We start from the raw sequence: 16,811 nt of genomic DNA, 5'->3' as shown, positions 1-16,811 counted from the left end.
ATGGATACAATTTGTTTCAGAAAATAAAGATCAGGGAGCATAAGAATATATAAAATACAAATAATTAATCTAAGTCAATGATTTCAATCTCCCACCAGAACTCTTTATACGAACGGAATCTTATCCAAAAGTACAAGCAGGTAGAACAAATGAGTGAAGCGACTCTAATTAGAGCGTACTTGGGTAGCAATAAACAAACCTTTGAATACTTTCTGTCTTTTCTTGCAATGATCCAAATGGTATTTCACAATATTCTGAGGAACAGTGGATTCCATACTTCCATACTCTAGTTAAAGGAGAAAAGAACCAGCTCTTAGGAGAAAGAAAGTGGGAATCTAGGGCCAGGAAAAGCTGAAAGGAATTGGAAGGGAGGAAGGAACATGTAGGACGAACTCAAGAGAAAGTGAGCAGCAGATTTTGACTCATGTAAAGTAATAGAGAAATATTTCAATGTGGCAGGAAATAGATGGCAGGGAATGGATGGCAAAAAAAAAAAGTGCAGTTGAGGAGAGTTTAGTTAAATTTTCAGCATGTTTTTCCATGTAATGATGGAACAACTTCTAATTTCTGTTTTACAAGGATTTTGGGGGTAATTTTAACTATGGTTAACTGATTTTCTGTCATGTTGTGTGTGGGGAAATAATGCCTTCCACTCCATTTAAGTGCCTAAAATTGATTTCATTTACTTTTCATTATTTTCTATAGCTTCAATAATTAGTTCCTGTATGGACAGAAACCAGAGCACTCTAACATATCCAGAAGGTAACATGCTTGCTTTTCTTTTCTTTTTTTTGAGGCCAGTACTTAAGTATGGAAGGTTGAGCTTCCTTAAAAACATAGTTGAAGGTCTGGACCAAGTGCCAGCCTTGTGTGAAGTTGAAGAATGTGGTGATCTGAGCGCTGTGGGATGAGGGAGCCTGAACCACCCACCTCTCCTCCCCTAAAGCAGTTTGATTCCATTGGAAGATTATGGAACTTTCTCTGCCAGGCACTGTGCTGGGCTTTGTGGGGGACATACAGATGAGCAAGATGAGCAAGACTATCAGGGAGCGCAGTGATGTGCGGAACCCAGACAGGAGCACGGCGATCACATAAGCAGAGGAGATCAGCACTCACATCAAGTGGACCAGGAGGGCAGCGAGGGAGCAGTTCAGCACCAAGGCTTAGAAAAGGCCTCACAGAGGATGCAGCCTGTGAACTGGGTCTTAAAGGAAGAGTGAATAGAAAAAGAGCATTGTGTAGGGTGCCCCAAAGAGTGAAAACAATGTGAGAAATGACATGGAAATGGAAGTGGAAATGTGCTTGATATTTTTTTTTTCCTGGAGTGTGAGGGCAATGTAGTAGGTGATAAGATTGCAAAGTGAGTCAATTTGAAAAAAGAAGGCTTTCAAAGCCAATAGGAAGACATTTAAACTTATTCTTCACCCAGTGAAAGATCTCTGAAGGGTTTTAGAGTTTAGAGAATCACAGCGTATTACAGAATGGTGTACTGGCTGCAACATAAGGTATGAACTGAAAGGACAAGAACTTTGAGACAGTGACAGAAGTTAGGAGGCTTTTGCAGTAATCCTGGTGCAGGGCGACAGGGACTTAAACTAGGGTTTGGTTGTGAGATAAGAAAGGAAATCCCTCAAAGCCAACTGGAATTTGTCTGTGTGCTTAAGGTTAGATGAGACTGGAAGATATTTTATAGACAAAGGATGGGGAAGAGATGGGATATGTCTGCCAGTGTGGGAGCAACGATGCCAATCTACCCGCTACCTTAGTGAAGTAAGAGGTGAAATCACCTGATCTGATCACAGGAGCACATGGAGAATATATTTGTAGGCAGGTGTCAGACCCACTGAGTGTGAGGGCAGTACTGGCCATTGGTAAATTATCACAACAGCTATGAACAAAGAAAGAAGAGAATGAAGAAAGGGTGAAATAATATCAATAACATTAGAACTATCATTATAGGTGAAGGGTGATTGACTAAAGGTCATAGAGAGAAGGAAGGTGAAAGAACATAGAACATCTGCAGTGCTTGAAATCCTCACCATTGGAGTCACTTTTTTGGATACTGTGCTCCTGTTTAAATGCATGTTTATTCGATTAGCTTGTACTTTCCTTAAAAACAAACAAAAAAACAGAGTCAGATCTTGAGGACAAATATTAGGCAAAACATTAATGCCTTTGACTGCCTATAAGCTCAAGTTCAAAATCCCAAGAACTGCAGAAAAGCATTCAATACTGAATCCCTCACCAGTCTCTTATCTTTCTGGTTTTATCTTCAGCATCTTTCCCTGATGCACATTCAGCATGTTTCCCTGATGCACATATACTTCCTACACCCAACCTCTGGCAGTTCTCTAACAAGCCATGTGCCTGCCTGTGTCTAAGCCTTTGGCAAGTTGGAGGTTCCCTCTGTGAGGGGATGCCACTTGGAGTGGTGGAAAGAGCATGAATTTAACTGCCCTCTTAGATTTCCTTTGAAATCCTCCCTCTTTCTTTATCTAGTAATATGATCTTTATTGGGCTATAAAATGCAAATTGAATACATCACAGAGCAGGCAACAGAGCAGAGCAGAGATATTAAGTGAAAAGTTTAGAAAAAATAAGCTTCATCCATATAAAAATTTTGCCCCACCCCAGCTGGTTCTGTTCATGTTAATCTGATGAAATCACCGACACTCACCTTTGTACAGGTAAGTTGCAACAAATACACCTAATCACCTCTCAGCAAACGCCTATCAATCAGGGACACGTGTCAGTTTATGGAAAAGAGCGAGCTTTTAAGTGGAAGATGCTTTCTATTCTTAATTTTTACTTTAAAATATGGAAAAATAGGTCAATGCTGTATTTAATCCTGATAATGATATTGAATGTATGGAAACAAAATCTGTGAGCAAAGTTCACAGCAAACTATGTGGGAGTACATATGTGACTGAATAGGAAGGAAAGGAAACTCATTCAAAGGTTGATAATATCACATTTGCAATAAAATCCTTTGAACAGAAAATTTATAGAGGAAAACACTTTATTTTCCCTTTGTTTTATATTTATATACTATGTTACTTTTTTAACAGAAAAAATACATCTAAGCATCTCTTACCATTAGGCATCATCATTTTTTATTTCTGTGGGATGGTCCAACTAATGAAATTACGGATTGTTTTAAAATCTGTTGATGTCACAGACTTTGTAATTCTTCAAATAAAAATTAAACAAAAAGCCTTCCAGCTTGTTCAACCTGAATGCCATCTTAGTTATTTTTAATCAAAGTACTGTATCTTTCCACATTTATATTTGTCTGAAAAGCCACCCTTATGGATAGGTATTTAGTTCTGATGTTACTGATTTTTTCACTTTCATCAAAACTTAGGAGGAGATAAACCACATCACTAATTATTCCATTTTCCCCCGTGAGGAGTATGAATTATATGATAAATCTAATAGTCCCTGTGGCCAAAAGAGTAGATTCAGAACACTGTCTTTTAATTTAGATTCCGTTTTCTCATCTGTTTGTTTCATAGATATCAAGATTCCTGAATTAATTTCATAATGCCTTAAAAATTTGTCACACATATAATAAATGTTGTTTCTCTAATGATACATAATACAAGAGAAAGATGTTAATCTTTGGATGGGTTTAATACTTTATATGTATTTCATGAATGTTAATTTCTTATATAATTCTAATATTTCTGGAATAAGATCATCAGGAAAGTAATGTTCTAGTACAACTTCATGGAATATGCTGTGAATAAGTTTTAACACATGAATTTCTTTATCAAGCTTTTCTCTTATAATTCTCTGTTTGTGTGTATGTGTGTGTCCAGTCAACACTACACGATCTGTACCAGTGGATACAAAGCCTGTGCTCTCTTGCCCTCCTGTGCTGTGTACAGCTGTGCTGTTAACAACGTGGGAAGTAGTCCTCAGAGACAAGCCCCCCTGCAACAGAGTCTACAGGGGTGATACAAATGAGACAAAGGGAAACTGCACCGATGAGAGAATAACAACCTGGGGCTCCAGACCTGACAAGATTCCTGCCCTTCAGATTGACCCAGTGGCCATCACTCACGATGGGTATTACAAGTGTGAAATGGTAACACCTAATGGGAATTTCTATCATGGATATCACCTCCAAGTCTTAGGTAAGAAACACTATATATTGTGGTATTTCAGATAACCAGATTTGGGACTGAAGCAAATCTCTCTCTAAATTTCACGTCCCATGTGTTAAGACTGAAGCATTTTCCCTACATTTCTGCAGTGCCCCCTGAGGTGACCCTGGTTCAAAGCAAGGATGGAACTGCAGTGTGCAAGGCAGCTGCAGGGAAGCCAGCTGCACAGATCTCCTGGACCCCAGAGAGGGCTTGTACCACTGTTCAAGAACCCTGGGGCAATGGCACAGTGACTGTCCAGAGTACCTGCCACTGGGAGGGCCACCATGTACAGAATGTGTCCTGCTCTGTCTCCCACTTGACTGGCAACAAGAGTCTGACCATACAGTTGAATCAAGGTAAGCACCTGTTTCTTTAGAGTAGGAACTTGATGCTCAGCCTTTCCTTCCCAGAATATTATGAATAACCAGCAGAAAGTAAGAAAACTTGTTCTCCTAATTTAAAGATAGTCTCTAAAACTTACCTTGGTTAATCATTAGTATGCTAGAGAAATTATTTGTACTTCTCTATTAAATAAAAGGAATTAATAACTTCTTACTATATTCTCTAAATGCCTTTATTCTCTCAGCTGTAAAAATATTATTTCCTAACTAGTGATTCAGACTTTTACTTATTATTGGTATAAAATATTGATACATTATATAATTTAAAAATACTTCTTCAGTAATTAGCCAATAATAATAATTATTCCCATTGATTTTTTGTTTCTTGTAGTAGTCACCAGTTTATTTGCTACTCTGAGTAAGAGGCAAGTTTTCCTTCCTCCTCTACTTTGTCATCTGAAACTAATTCATCAATTCATTGCTTGGACATTTACTGAGTATTATTATGTGTTTAAGGCTACAAAGTCCATGTCTTCATATTGTTCCAGGGAGTATTATTTGTTGATTAGGAGCAAAGCCTTTGGCAATACATGGCTTCTCATTAATCAGCTGTGTGACTTGGAACAATATTTAATTTCTCTGTCTCATGGTTTCTTTTTCAACTGAGATATAATTGATATGTAACATTATGTTAGTTTCAGGTATAGAACATAATGATTTGATATTTGTACATATTGTGAACTGATTACCAAAATAGGTCTGGTTAATGTATCATGATTTCTTCATCTGTTAAATGGGATGATAGTACTCACTTCACAGAATTATTGTGTTAATTAAACAAGTCATATATATACTTAATATCTCTCACCAGGGTTTTTACAGTGTTCTTGTAACAGGTCTTCTGGTCTCTAGCTTACCTCCTTCCAGTTCCCTGTGGCCAGTGACTTCCAAAATGAACAACATGCTGCTCCCCTGCTTAAATGTCCCTCATGGCATCTCTTTGCCTCATGGAAAGCTAAACCCCTTTGACCTGCTGCTCTCCTTGTCTCATGTCTTGCTGTTCTCCAGCCTGTACCCCATGCACGTGGGCCTCTTCGGGCTCCTCAAAAGGGTTATCCTCTTTTATTCCTCTCCTCTCTTTTACATGCAATTTCACCTCTTCATCGTCTATTTCTTTCCCCATACACTCTCCTTCCATTCCACTTGATCAATTCCTATTGCAGTTTTAAGCCTTAGTTTGATATAATTACCCTGGGATAATTTTCTCTCGCCATGTAGTTTGGTTAGCTGTTCCTTCTCTGTGCTCAAATAATGTCGCATGCATTCCTCTGACTGAGTACTTCCATAGCCCTACAGTTGACTGCCCACTTCTCTGACTCCCAGTACAGGGCAGGTTCCTTGAGAACAGGAACCACATCATTCATTTCTACATTCCCAGAGTCTGACACAATGCCTGACACACACAAACAACTGCAGAACTAAGTTCAGATCATCACAGACTTCATCTCTATATATCCCACTCTATGCTCCAAATATAATTAAAGTTGACTCATCTTTAAATCTTTGCTCAAATTGTTTCTTTCTCTTAAGAAGTCTTATTTTTCATCTCTTTACCTATTTAATCCTGTTACTGGCAGGGCTCAGTTCAAATCCCACTTTACTCTGACCTCCCAGTTAGAGTTGATTAAGCTTGCTTATTCCTTAGATGATTTACAATCTGCAATGTTCCCTTAGTTCTGTTTACTCTCTTGTAAGTTATCTTTTCATTTGTCTTGGTCTGCTTCTCCAACTGGATTGTGACTTTTTTGAGGGCTGTGACGTGTCTTCTTTGTCTTTTTGACAGTGCCTAGGAGACTGTATGACATTCTTCTAGTTTAGTATCTAAGTAGGCTGTTTAGCAGGATGATAGGACCTTTTGAGCCAAGAGTCAGACTAGTGCTTAGAGTTCACCCAGTCTTTTGGCTGCTATTTTCATAGGAGAAAAGACTTCAGAATGATGTTCCTAATTAGTCCCATTATATCTTTGCAACAATTCTTGGGGCCATTTCACAGATGAATAAATGAAAGTAGGGAGACATAAAATACCCTACTAAAGGGGTTATAGCAGATCAGTGACAGAACCACTTCAGTGTGGAAAGTATTATCAAATGGTGCGTAAAATATTAAGAATAACGCCCCCAAAGACTATCATTTACACAGGAAATTAGAAAGTACATTTCCTTTTTTTCTTATAAAATTGGGAAGTTTCAGCAACGCTTACTGTGCATTTATTCATTCAGAAAATATTTATTAAAAATCTACCATATACAAAAACACAGACCATTCTTAAACTCTGTCATGAAAGAATGATACATTAGCAGCATTTGAATCTAGAAGGTGTTTTGATTATGACAGTCTGTGAACTTTTAGGATTATTTTAAAAGGCTCTTTTAAACTATTGACTCTAATTTGTTCATTAGAAGAATTTCTGAAATGATTCTTCAACCCTGTCTGTGTTATCTATGTTTAAAGGTGCCAGAACCCTGGGATTTCCAGTGTCATACTTTCTGATCATTCTCTGTGTGAAATTCTCTTTTTTCCTGGTTATCCTGGTCATCCTGGGATTCATCTACTTCCAGAGAACCAATGATTGCAGGTAGGAAATAAAGACTGAAAAATATAGACTCACTAGAAAGAAAACAGCATTATAAGACCTTGAGCTTACAATGTCCTGGGAAAAGCTTGACCCACCTTTTGGCACGTTTGTCTGTTCCTCAGTTCCTTCTTTGACATGAAAGCTTTGTTAACAACTGAGAGCCTGGGCAGAGGTGCCTGCAGCACTGGGGAAGAGTGTCTGCTTCACCTGTCCTAGACTACCCTCTGCGAATTCTGTGGGGAAACCAAGTTTAACTGGGATTCCTTAAGGTTTGCTCCCCCGTTTCTATGCTTCTGAAGGCTTGTATTAATTCCTGCTTAAATATATATATATATATATATATATTTTTTTTTTTTTTCCTAGAGCATGAAAATCAGAAAATCTGGAAGTCAATTTAGACTTAATGAGATATCACAAAAAAGCAGCCAGTTGAGATCAGCCTTCTGGTTCAACATCTAGCTCAACTGCTCCTGCTCCTGCTCCTGCTCCTGCTATTTGAGATCTTTGTATTTAGAATCCATGTGATAGGTGTCATGCCTGTTTCAAACTCTCAGCATACAGACGTATATACATACACACACACACACACACGTGCAAAAGCTTGCCACCTGCCATCATAAATGCCTATGATGACTCATCCACTTTCCCCTTTGCCCTAGTGAGTCCTTATTTACAAAGGAGAAACAACCCTGCTTCTCAGCCTAAAGAGGAAGATGGATCAGCAAAAGGCAAATAACAATGCTGTGCAGTTCTTCTACACCCCTTGAGTTCTTTGGATGGTGCTTTCATCCTACCTACTGTTTCCTCTACCCACTGGAGATGCTAATTAGTGTTGCATTGGCAGGAGTCACTATGCACTGCCTCCAAGTTAGCCCATAGCTGACCTCCCACCCCTTTCTCGATTGCTAGCAATCACTGAGGTAGTTGTATTGCATGTTTGGCCTGATCATTAAATAAATGGTCAGGAGTCATTTTTAGCAGTACCTACATTTTTGAAGAAATTATAAGTTGATCCCAAATAAGGAGATATTAGAGTCACTGGAGAGAGTGCTGAACGCTAGCTCACTTTTTAGAGCTCCAGTGTCTCAATTCTATTTCTTGTCTGCATTATACAGTGGATTAATGGTGGTAAGAGTAAGAGTGATTGGCGAAACCCTGACTCTTCTAGGGTCACTGTAAACTGGAATGCTATCTTCATGGATACTTATGGTAATCCTATAGTAAAAAGTGTCCTTTTATTTAAAGGAAAAATGTATTGTGTAAAGTGGCAGGTGATTTGGGCTATTACTTTTATTTTAAGCAAAACTTTATGAGAGAAAATGAATGCATATAATCTGGAGAATACTAATATAAACAGGATAGTCTAATTGTTGAAACAAACAATCCCCAAATCTCAGTGTATTTATACCACAAAAGCTTAATTCTTGCTCACTTTACATTCCAATGCAGGTTGGTGGGGCTAAGGCAGGGGGCAAGAGGAGTTCTACTCTAAGCTAGTATTTTATCCTACGGCTCTGCCCTTCTCAGAGTATTCTCCACTCAGCTGGTATATGGGAAAGAAATAGGAAAAGAGAAAGAAGGAGAGAGAAGGAGGATTTTATGTGGGACTGTTTTACGAACCACGCCTGGAGTAGTAATCACTTCTGCTCACATTCCATTGGCTAGTACTTGTCACATGGCCACACTAACTTCTATGGAAGTTGAAAAATGTAGTGTAGCTGCCCTGGAAGAAATAGTCAGGTTTTGGATACATATATATCCATCTTTCTACAGTAAATAATAGGACAAATGCTAAGATTAATACCTATTCATTAGTAAGTGACATGAGTCAAGAAATAAATTAGTAAATAATGTCACATATAACTTACATAAACTCCTTTCTCTCTTTCTTTTTTTTAATCATAATTTCCTCATGTTTAAGACAGGGCATAAAATGGAAAAAAGTCTAGTACCACAATTCTATCATGGACTCAAAAATACTATGGCACAGTTGCTAGTTACCTAGTTCAATGCTCATTTTCCCCTTTCTCCTTGTAGTAAATGACTGTATTCATGATTCTAAATTTTCACCTCTCCCTCTATCCATGTAATTTGTCAATGACTTTAGAGTTCTTTCCATAAGGAGAGTGCATATTTCTCCCCCCTCACCATGTAATTTGTGTTAGCCAATCAAATGAGGCAGAAGTGGCAGTATACCCGTTTTGAGCCTGGGTCTCAAGAGGTCTCATATGTTTCTATTGCTACTCCATAAGAACATGCCTGAGCTAGTCTGCTGAAGGATGAGGGACATATAGGAAGTAGCTGAGTCACCCCAGTCTCCTCCCCCACTTCCCTGTTGAGGCCAGTCTAGACAGTCCAATCCAATGATCATCAGCCATCTCCCAGACATGTGAGAAAGCTCAGTTAAGATCAGAAGAGCTGCCTACCTGACCTCTGTCACAGAGGTTTTTGTGGTTGTTTGTTACACAACATTACCGTGGCATTAGGTTTCTGATACACTGTTTAATAATATAATTCCAACTTTATTTAGTGTGGGAACATACTTAGCTAAAAGACATTTCTCAGTTTCCCTTGCAACACAGTATGGCCACCCACAAAATTTTCAGAAATTAAGTGTAAGCACACATCTTGTGTGTTTTTAGGAAGGCTCTTTATGGATAAAGAAGAGCTCCTCTTCTGCTTTTCCTTCTTATCTCCTGGACTACAATATTGGTGTGATAACTAGAAGTCTAGCAGCCACCTTAGGTCACAGGTAACACTGAGGACTGAAGCCACTCACTAAGGTGGTGGAAAAGAAAGATTGAAGGATCCTGGGCCCCAATGACCATGAAGTTACCATTCCAAACTTAGACTACCTAGCTATAAACTTCTTTTGTGTGAAAGAGAATAAACTATTCTGTTTGTGGCACTGTTCTTTTGGGTTTTACTCTATATGCAGTTGAACTTAATCTGACTGATACAAATACCTAGTTTGCCAATCACAAGGTTTGCTGCCAAGCCTGTAACATGAGTTATGCTCTATTCATGTGCATTTTCATGGTCTATTTTGTTCTTCCCCTAGAGATTATGAAGCAAGTTATGTTCTACTGATGTGCATCATCATGGTCTACTTTCATTCTTCCCTTAGAGTAATGAAACAGATGTAACCTCAGAAGATAGTAATCACAGGTATTCCAGCCATCACTATGACAGTTCCAGAAGAATTGCTGGTTATGTAAACTTACAAGATGCTACGGCCTTGTGATAGGGAAGGGCATAGGAATCTGGGGATGTTCAAAGATGATCTAATAGTCAGCCAATCCCTATATATGTGAGGACATGTCTGCATTACAGGATTGGGAAGATACAGATATAGTTGTGGACTCTTACAGAGGAAGTGAGCAGGAGAAACAGAGGAACTGATATCCGTGGGATTTTATTGTGTTAATTCTTTTTCTACAGAAAAGACTCCATCATTCTCTGAATAGATTTATCCAAGTTCATGCTTCTTGTCTGTTCCATTCTTAATGCCATGATTTTCTGCTGATATGAGCCTGGAAAACCAAAAAGCTATAGCTACTCCCTCTCAACCTCCTACCCCTGCATAAATTTTTTTTTCTTTTCTGAACACATATGTGTGTGTATGTATATGTGTGTGTGTGTATGTGTGTGTGTACATGCACAACAAATTAATTGTGGTCCTAAATTGAGGGAAGTTGGGAACAACTTTTATCAAAACACAATTGAGAGCCACTAGATGGTGCTTCAACTTAATTCTTTTAACATTTCCAAGCAGGCTAAAATCTAACCTCAGACGGTAATCCTACATTTTTTTCCTTTAGTTTTCCCATACAACTGTCCTTCCACTTACTAATTCTTTAGGTCTTCTTGGGTAGTTTTGAAACAATTACAGAAGAAAGGGAAAATAGTTTCAGTTAAAATTAAGGAGAAAAAAATGTTTTTCAAACTTGAATTGCATTATTCCTGTCACTTAATTTTAGTTGAAACATTTTGCTTATGAAACAAGATAGGGGTAGGTATTAATAGTCTTATTTCAGGGAAAGGGGAAATGTGAGGATCTCTTAGCGGTAAGCCAAGATTACTACTCACTTATTTCTTAAACTGGAGACCTGAGATCACTTGATCACTAACAAATATATAGCTGCTTGTTAGTGTTAATGGAAGCAGATGGTCAGAGCTACAAATAAAATTAGTTGGCCTTTTCTACTTCCTGGGTCCAACCCCGTATCTCCTCCCCTATCATCTTTAAGAGGCATACATGGTATTCAAAAGCTAGAAGGAAGCTACATCCAAAGTAGGCCAACTTCCTCATTTTTACAAAAGAGGAAACTAAGACTCTCAGAGTAAAGTGACCATTGAGTGTTACTTAGAAGCCAGCAGGAGTTGTGGACTTGCTTTGCCTTCTGATGAAAGCACTCACAAAGTGGACTTTACAGTTTGTTTTGTTTGGATCGAAAGGGTTCAAGAGAGAATTTATGGGAGTTTTCCAAAGGATCACAAGATGAATAAGTGAAACAACACATAAAACATTCATGAGATTAACTACTATCTTCAGGGAAAGACTGAGTATTACTGTTGTTAAATAACTGAGTGTCACCACATGCCAAGGACCTCACAAGCCAAGTACATCACATCTAAACTGAGAAACAAGTGCAATGGAGAGATTTTTTAAATTGCTTGTTTAAATCTTACTTTAGTGTTTCCTACACTCTGGATACAAGAAAAGAGGCATGAGAAGAAAATTTGTCTTTTTAGGGAAATGCATCAACAGTTTAGACAGGGAACGTAGGGCTCAGGTTGTAGAATGCCTTGGGAATTAAAATAATCAGCATAATTTTAAAAAGTGTTCTTTCTGAGCTCCAGTGACAGGAATTTTGGAAGTTCTTGAGGAATCAGGTAAAAGAAGAAATAGAATAAGCCTTAGCTACAACAAGAGAATTGATTGGTCATAAATTCTTTATGATGGGATAACTAAAGAATTTTAGAATTCAAGATGCCTCTCTGTTAATATTTAGTTAAAATCTATTACATACAATAGCCTTCATGTGATTAACGGTGCTTTAGAAATGAAGAAAGAGGGAACTCTGCACACAAAAGAACAGAACTGGGAGAAACAGGACAAAGAGGGCAGAAGTTGGCAGGACTGGTGCTGAGATGCCAAGGATGACCAAGAATTTGGTTGGGATTTGAAGTTTAAGGGGACAGATGATAGGAAGCCAGCAGAGGAGGGCAAGCACTCCATGAGGAATTTTCAAAATGCTGAGGAGGGTAGTGCATGTAAAAAATAAAATTATTTTATTTGAACATTAAAGGAGAAGACTTTTTTCAGAAGTTTGGGACTCCTATGGACCATTGGGAATTGCACAGATGATTAGGAGAAGAAGCTCACAGTCCACCTATAGAGTTTTTACTTGAACTCTGAACACTTAAGTATATTATATCCCGATAGTTAAGGAGAAGAACTCCATAATCTCTGAAGGTCCTGGCTAGATCTAGAATCTAACATTCTCCTGCCTTCTTCCCTGTGACTAGCAGCTTGTAATTTTCCAGACTAGAAGAAACAGGGAATCAAACAGGAATACTCAGAAATTCTCAAATTATCCTTTTCTTAGGAAACAGCAGACTCTCTCCATTACTAAACAGCCACAACAGGCCAGAAAGATGGTTCAGCATATGTGCCCAATGACTCTGTGTAACCAGGCTCAGTGAGAGTCAGGGCCCACAGTGCTCAGATGGGAAACAGCACTCTCTGGTATTTGTCTCTGTTGAATATGTGTTCACCTGTACTTCATGGGCAGAAAACTAAACGTTTCCTTGTCAGTGCTGGCCTATATATCTGCATTGAGAGCTGTATTTCTGTCCATTGCCAGCTTCCTACATATTCCCAGACAGAGTTTAAACCTGAAGTGGTATCAAAGGGCCAGAGGGCCCCCCAGTTTACATTGTAGGGGGCAGAATGGAATGCATGCCAGCAGAGGACAGTGTATCTCTCTGAATTCCTAGAGGTTGGCATGGTGCCTGGCATTTCTGTGGGTTAGATGGGTGGATGGACAGATGATGGAAAAAGCACAGTCCTGGAAGCACTAGGGCTAGGATCTCAAGGGGTTATTTAAATTGCTCATGGCAAGGCTGTGTATGGCACTCATTTTGACATATTCTGATAAGTTCATTCCTTTACTCATCAAATATTCACTAATTACTCAGCATGTGTCAGCCATAACACCAAACTCTACAAATAAATCAGTAAAATGTGAATCAAATAGTAATAAAATAAGATCCTTGAAGAGTTCACAGCAAGGAAGATAGACATACAAGCAGATCATTAAAATCTAGTATTGATGTATATATACACAGGCACAGATATACAGGTAGAGGTATATACCCAGTGCTATAGCAATCAAAGAAAGGAATACTCAAAACTGAAGGTGTGGCTTGTAGTTAAGGAAAAGCATTAACTAAATTAGGAGGCTTTCAGCATCAAGAAACAGAAAGTCAGGCTCTGACAGTTAATAAGGACATTTACTGTCTTACATAAGAAGGCATCTAGAAGTAGGGCCAACATCAAGTCTGGTTGTTTCAATGGCTCTACAAAGCCTTGAAGGACTAGGATTTTATCCTTTCTCTGCTCTGCCATCATCAGTGCGTGATTCATCCTCAAGCTGGTAGTGAGTAGATGGCAGCCACCCCAAGGCCACAGCCAGACACAGCATGTCCAGAGGAAGAGGGCTGACCATTTCTTCCCCCAACCCCATCTTACTAGTGAAGACCAAAAGCCTCCATATACTTCCTCTCTCATCTGATTGGTCAAAGCCACAGATCCAGTCTCTGGCAGAGGGGTTCAGACTACGCTTACACTGATTGGGACTTCCTGCAGCAAGGCTAAAGCCTGTGCCTTTCACCAGGCACTTGTCCTGGTGGGAGAGGAATGAGTGAAGACCTGGACAAAACCGGGGTCTTTGTTAGGAAAGTAGAACCTGAGAATGCATGTGAAGTGTTGATGAAGGAGATGATAACGGTCAAACTGAGTTCTAAAAGATGCATGGGATTGCTGCAGGTGGACAAAGGCAGGGAAGAACGGGCAGCACGGGTAAAGGCAGGGAGCTGTGACAGGGTGTGCCTCTTTCAGGGCAGTGGGGATATGGCCTGTATCATCTCCTCACACACGTCCCACATTTCATGAAGTCATCTGGGGACAGAAGATTGCTATTCTATTGAGAATGCCAGGAGAGTTTTGCAGATCCAGCAAATCTTGATGAATTTATAATGTTTTCTGAACAGAGTGTCCAAATCTTCTGACTGATTCACCCAACACTGATTTTAAGATCAAACCAGGAGCCAAGAACATTGGTTATACATAGTGGAGAACCAGAGAGAGGCAGGGGACCTCAGGTTGGAGCACAGAGGGTCTGCTGGATGATGTCACTCTGTTTCTGAGCTGGTAAAACTGGCAAAGTTGAGACACTTCTTATTCTGGTGTCCCCTCATGAAATATGAAGATAATTCTTGCTTTTAACACAGTTGAAGAGAGGATTTTGAGGATAATCTGTCTATATTTATAAATATCCTTGGGTAAGGTGCTTTAGAAACACAAAATCATGTTATTCATTCTACCTGCTTTTAAATGACCCTCATGCACACATTGTTATGTAGAAAAAATTTAGCAATGTGTCCTTCCCTAAAACTTCTCTTCTACCTAAGACACAGAGACCCCACACATGGACACCTCAGACACAGATTCCCATTTCCAGTTATATCCTCTCTATTCTAAATCTCCCACACATTGAGGAGAGAGCTCCTCAGAGGTATGGTAATCACAAGAAGAAGGAAATGATCATCTCTCCACAGGCAGCCATGGGACTAATCAAGAGAAACTGCAAATTTAACAGGAGGAAGAGAAAAAAATACATATGCTCAAAATCAGAAAAAAAAATTTAAAGAAGATAACACTATAAAAAGAAGAAATGTGAAGTTCCATCAAATGTTAAGATTCTTATGGGAGGAGAAATGGACCATGTTCCAAATTGCTATTATGACTGCCTGTTATTAAGAATGTGACTCTCCTGGGAAAACAGTTGTATATGATTATGAGATTAATTCTTTATCTTGCTCCTTAACATGATGAAAATGCACATTTTCCTCAGCTTCTCTTCTATGTTATCTTTATGAAAACAGAGAGCAAGAGACCTATTGAGCAGGATGATTTATGGTTAACACATGGTTTTACTCTGCTTTGAAGGGCACTGTGTCTACTGTGCAGCTTCCTGGGGTTCCATGGGGGCCACAGAAACTGGAGAGGAAGCAGCTCTTTGCCCTTGTGGGTGCTGTGTGGATGGATCATGACTGGAAAGACAAAGTTTGTATGTTGCTGCTGACTCTTGGAATGGATGTGAGCATCTCTATAGATTTGAATGATGCTCTGTGGGAGATGGCAGACAACCAGATTGTGTAGTTTGTGTCTGAATACAAGAATTTACAGTTTGTTTACAGTTCATGCACTTCTAATTTAAGGCTTCTGACCAGAGGACAACATCTGCTACATAATATCTTTAAAAAACAAAAAAAAAAAAAACAAAACAAAAAACCTCTCCCACAGACTTTCCCATATTCCATGTAGTGGAAAATCACAATGTAACACGTTTACAAGATATTGAAAACCAAGGAGCAGCCCAAGATGTCAGCTCCAAGAAACTACAGTAAATGCCTTGGGACTAGAAAGAATGATTAAACAACCAGCATTCCAGCAAGAAGCATCTGTCTTTTGTCATTCTCCCCAGATCAACATAAAATGTGCAGAGGAAGGCAGCCATTTCAGTGGGGGCGAAGGAGGTCAGCTGTTTGTAACATTTTCCACCATTCCCTTACAACTAAAACCCAAATCCTATTACTTTCCAACTGCCTATCAAAGGAGGGTGTTTGCTGATGCAGCCCAAGGAGGCCTAATCGCTATCCATCGTTCCCCGTGGCAGCCCCTGCATCCTGGAAGATGATTAAATGGCAGAGCCTGCAGAGGAGCTGGATGTGAAACCTTATCCCTATGCCAAACTCCTCTTGGATATTTAATTTTTTTCTTTTTAGTTTTTTTTTTTTTTTTTTTTTCAGATTTCTACCCAAAACATGCTTTCTTTGGCAGCCTCCCCAGAGGACTGTGAAGTCCTTATACATAAACTATCCATGCCCTTACCTCTGCAGGATGGTAAAACAGACTTAAGACTTGCAAATTGTAACTGTTGTCCGGCAAGGGCTGCTGGCCAGCGGGAACCAGCAGATACCCTGGCAGAGCACACACAGACCTGGAGGGTTTCAGAACAGTTACCTGCAGGCTGTCATCAAGCCTGAGGGTGAGGCTATCTATGCTCATCCAATGACTCTAAGTCTTCACTTAACTTCTCGTAGTTGGTAGTCTTCTTTTAGTTAATGGCTACTTTTCAAGGAAATTAGGAAGTGTCGAATTTATCACTATATTTTTTATTTATGGGTAAAAGATTAGGATAGTTCCACCCTACCTTTTCAATCTGGTCTTCCACTACGTTTACTTCCCTTATTCCAATCCGCATACCCACTATACAGCTTTCCCAGAAATTTCTCCCCAGCCATTCCTGGCTGCATTTCTGCCTGGCTTATGCTCGTTCTCCTTTACTCCCATCCCTGACTTTCAAAAGGCTGCCCTCTTTCCAATGCTACTGC

The 16,811-nt window shown here is 39.3% G+C and overlaps 1 protein-coding gene and 1 long non-coding RNA gene across 4 annotated transcripts in view; one reads left to right on the top strand and one right to left on the bottom strand.

Moving 5' to 3' along the window:
• The window catches only part of LOC116663542, a 118,691-nt gene that overhangs the window by 24,794 nt on the left and 77,086 nt on the right, over positions 1–16,811 (bottom strand). The window lies entirely within an intron of this gene.
• LOC102505472 (cell surface glycoprotein CD200 receptor 1-like) overlaps positions 1–16,811 on the top strand; it is a 37,983-nt gene that overhangs the window by 13,247 nt on the left and 7,925 nt on the right. For 2 of the 3 annotated variants that reach the window (XM_032479172.1, XM_032479177.1), the window contains 5 exons: positions 706–762; positions 3,822–4,139; positions 4,259–4,507; positions 7,004–7,127; positions 7,491–10,028. In XM_032479172.1, coding sequence (XP_032335063.1) covers positions 706–762; positions 3,822–4,139; positions 4,259–4,507; positions 7,004–7,127; positions 7,491–7,497 — 755 coding nt within the window. In that variant the 3' untranslated portion in view covers positions 7,498–10,028. Of the gene's footprint in view, positions 1–705; positions 763–3,821; positions 4,140–4,258; positions 4,508–7,003; positions 7,128–7,490; positions 10,029–16,811 lie in introns of those variants that run through there. The other variant, XM_032479174.1, reaches the window with a different exon arrangement.

The sequence above is a fragment of the Camelus ferus genome, chromosome 1, assembly GCF_009834535.1.
Source record: "Camelus ferus isolate YT-003-E chromosome 1, BCGSAC_Cfer_1.0, whole genome shotgun sequence".
In the NCBI taxonomy this organism is placed as follows: domain Eukaryota; kingdom Metazoa; phylum Chordata; class Mammalia; order Artiodactyla; family Camelidae; genus Camelus; species Camelus ferus.
The sequence above is the reverse complement of the archived record's forward strand: the minus strand, read 5'-3'. Positions and strand labels throughout refer to the sequence as shown.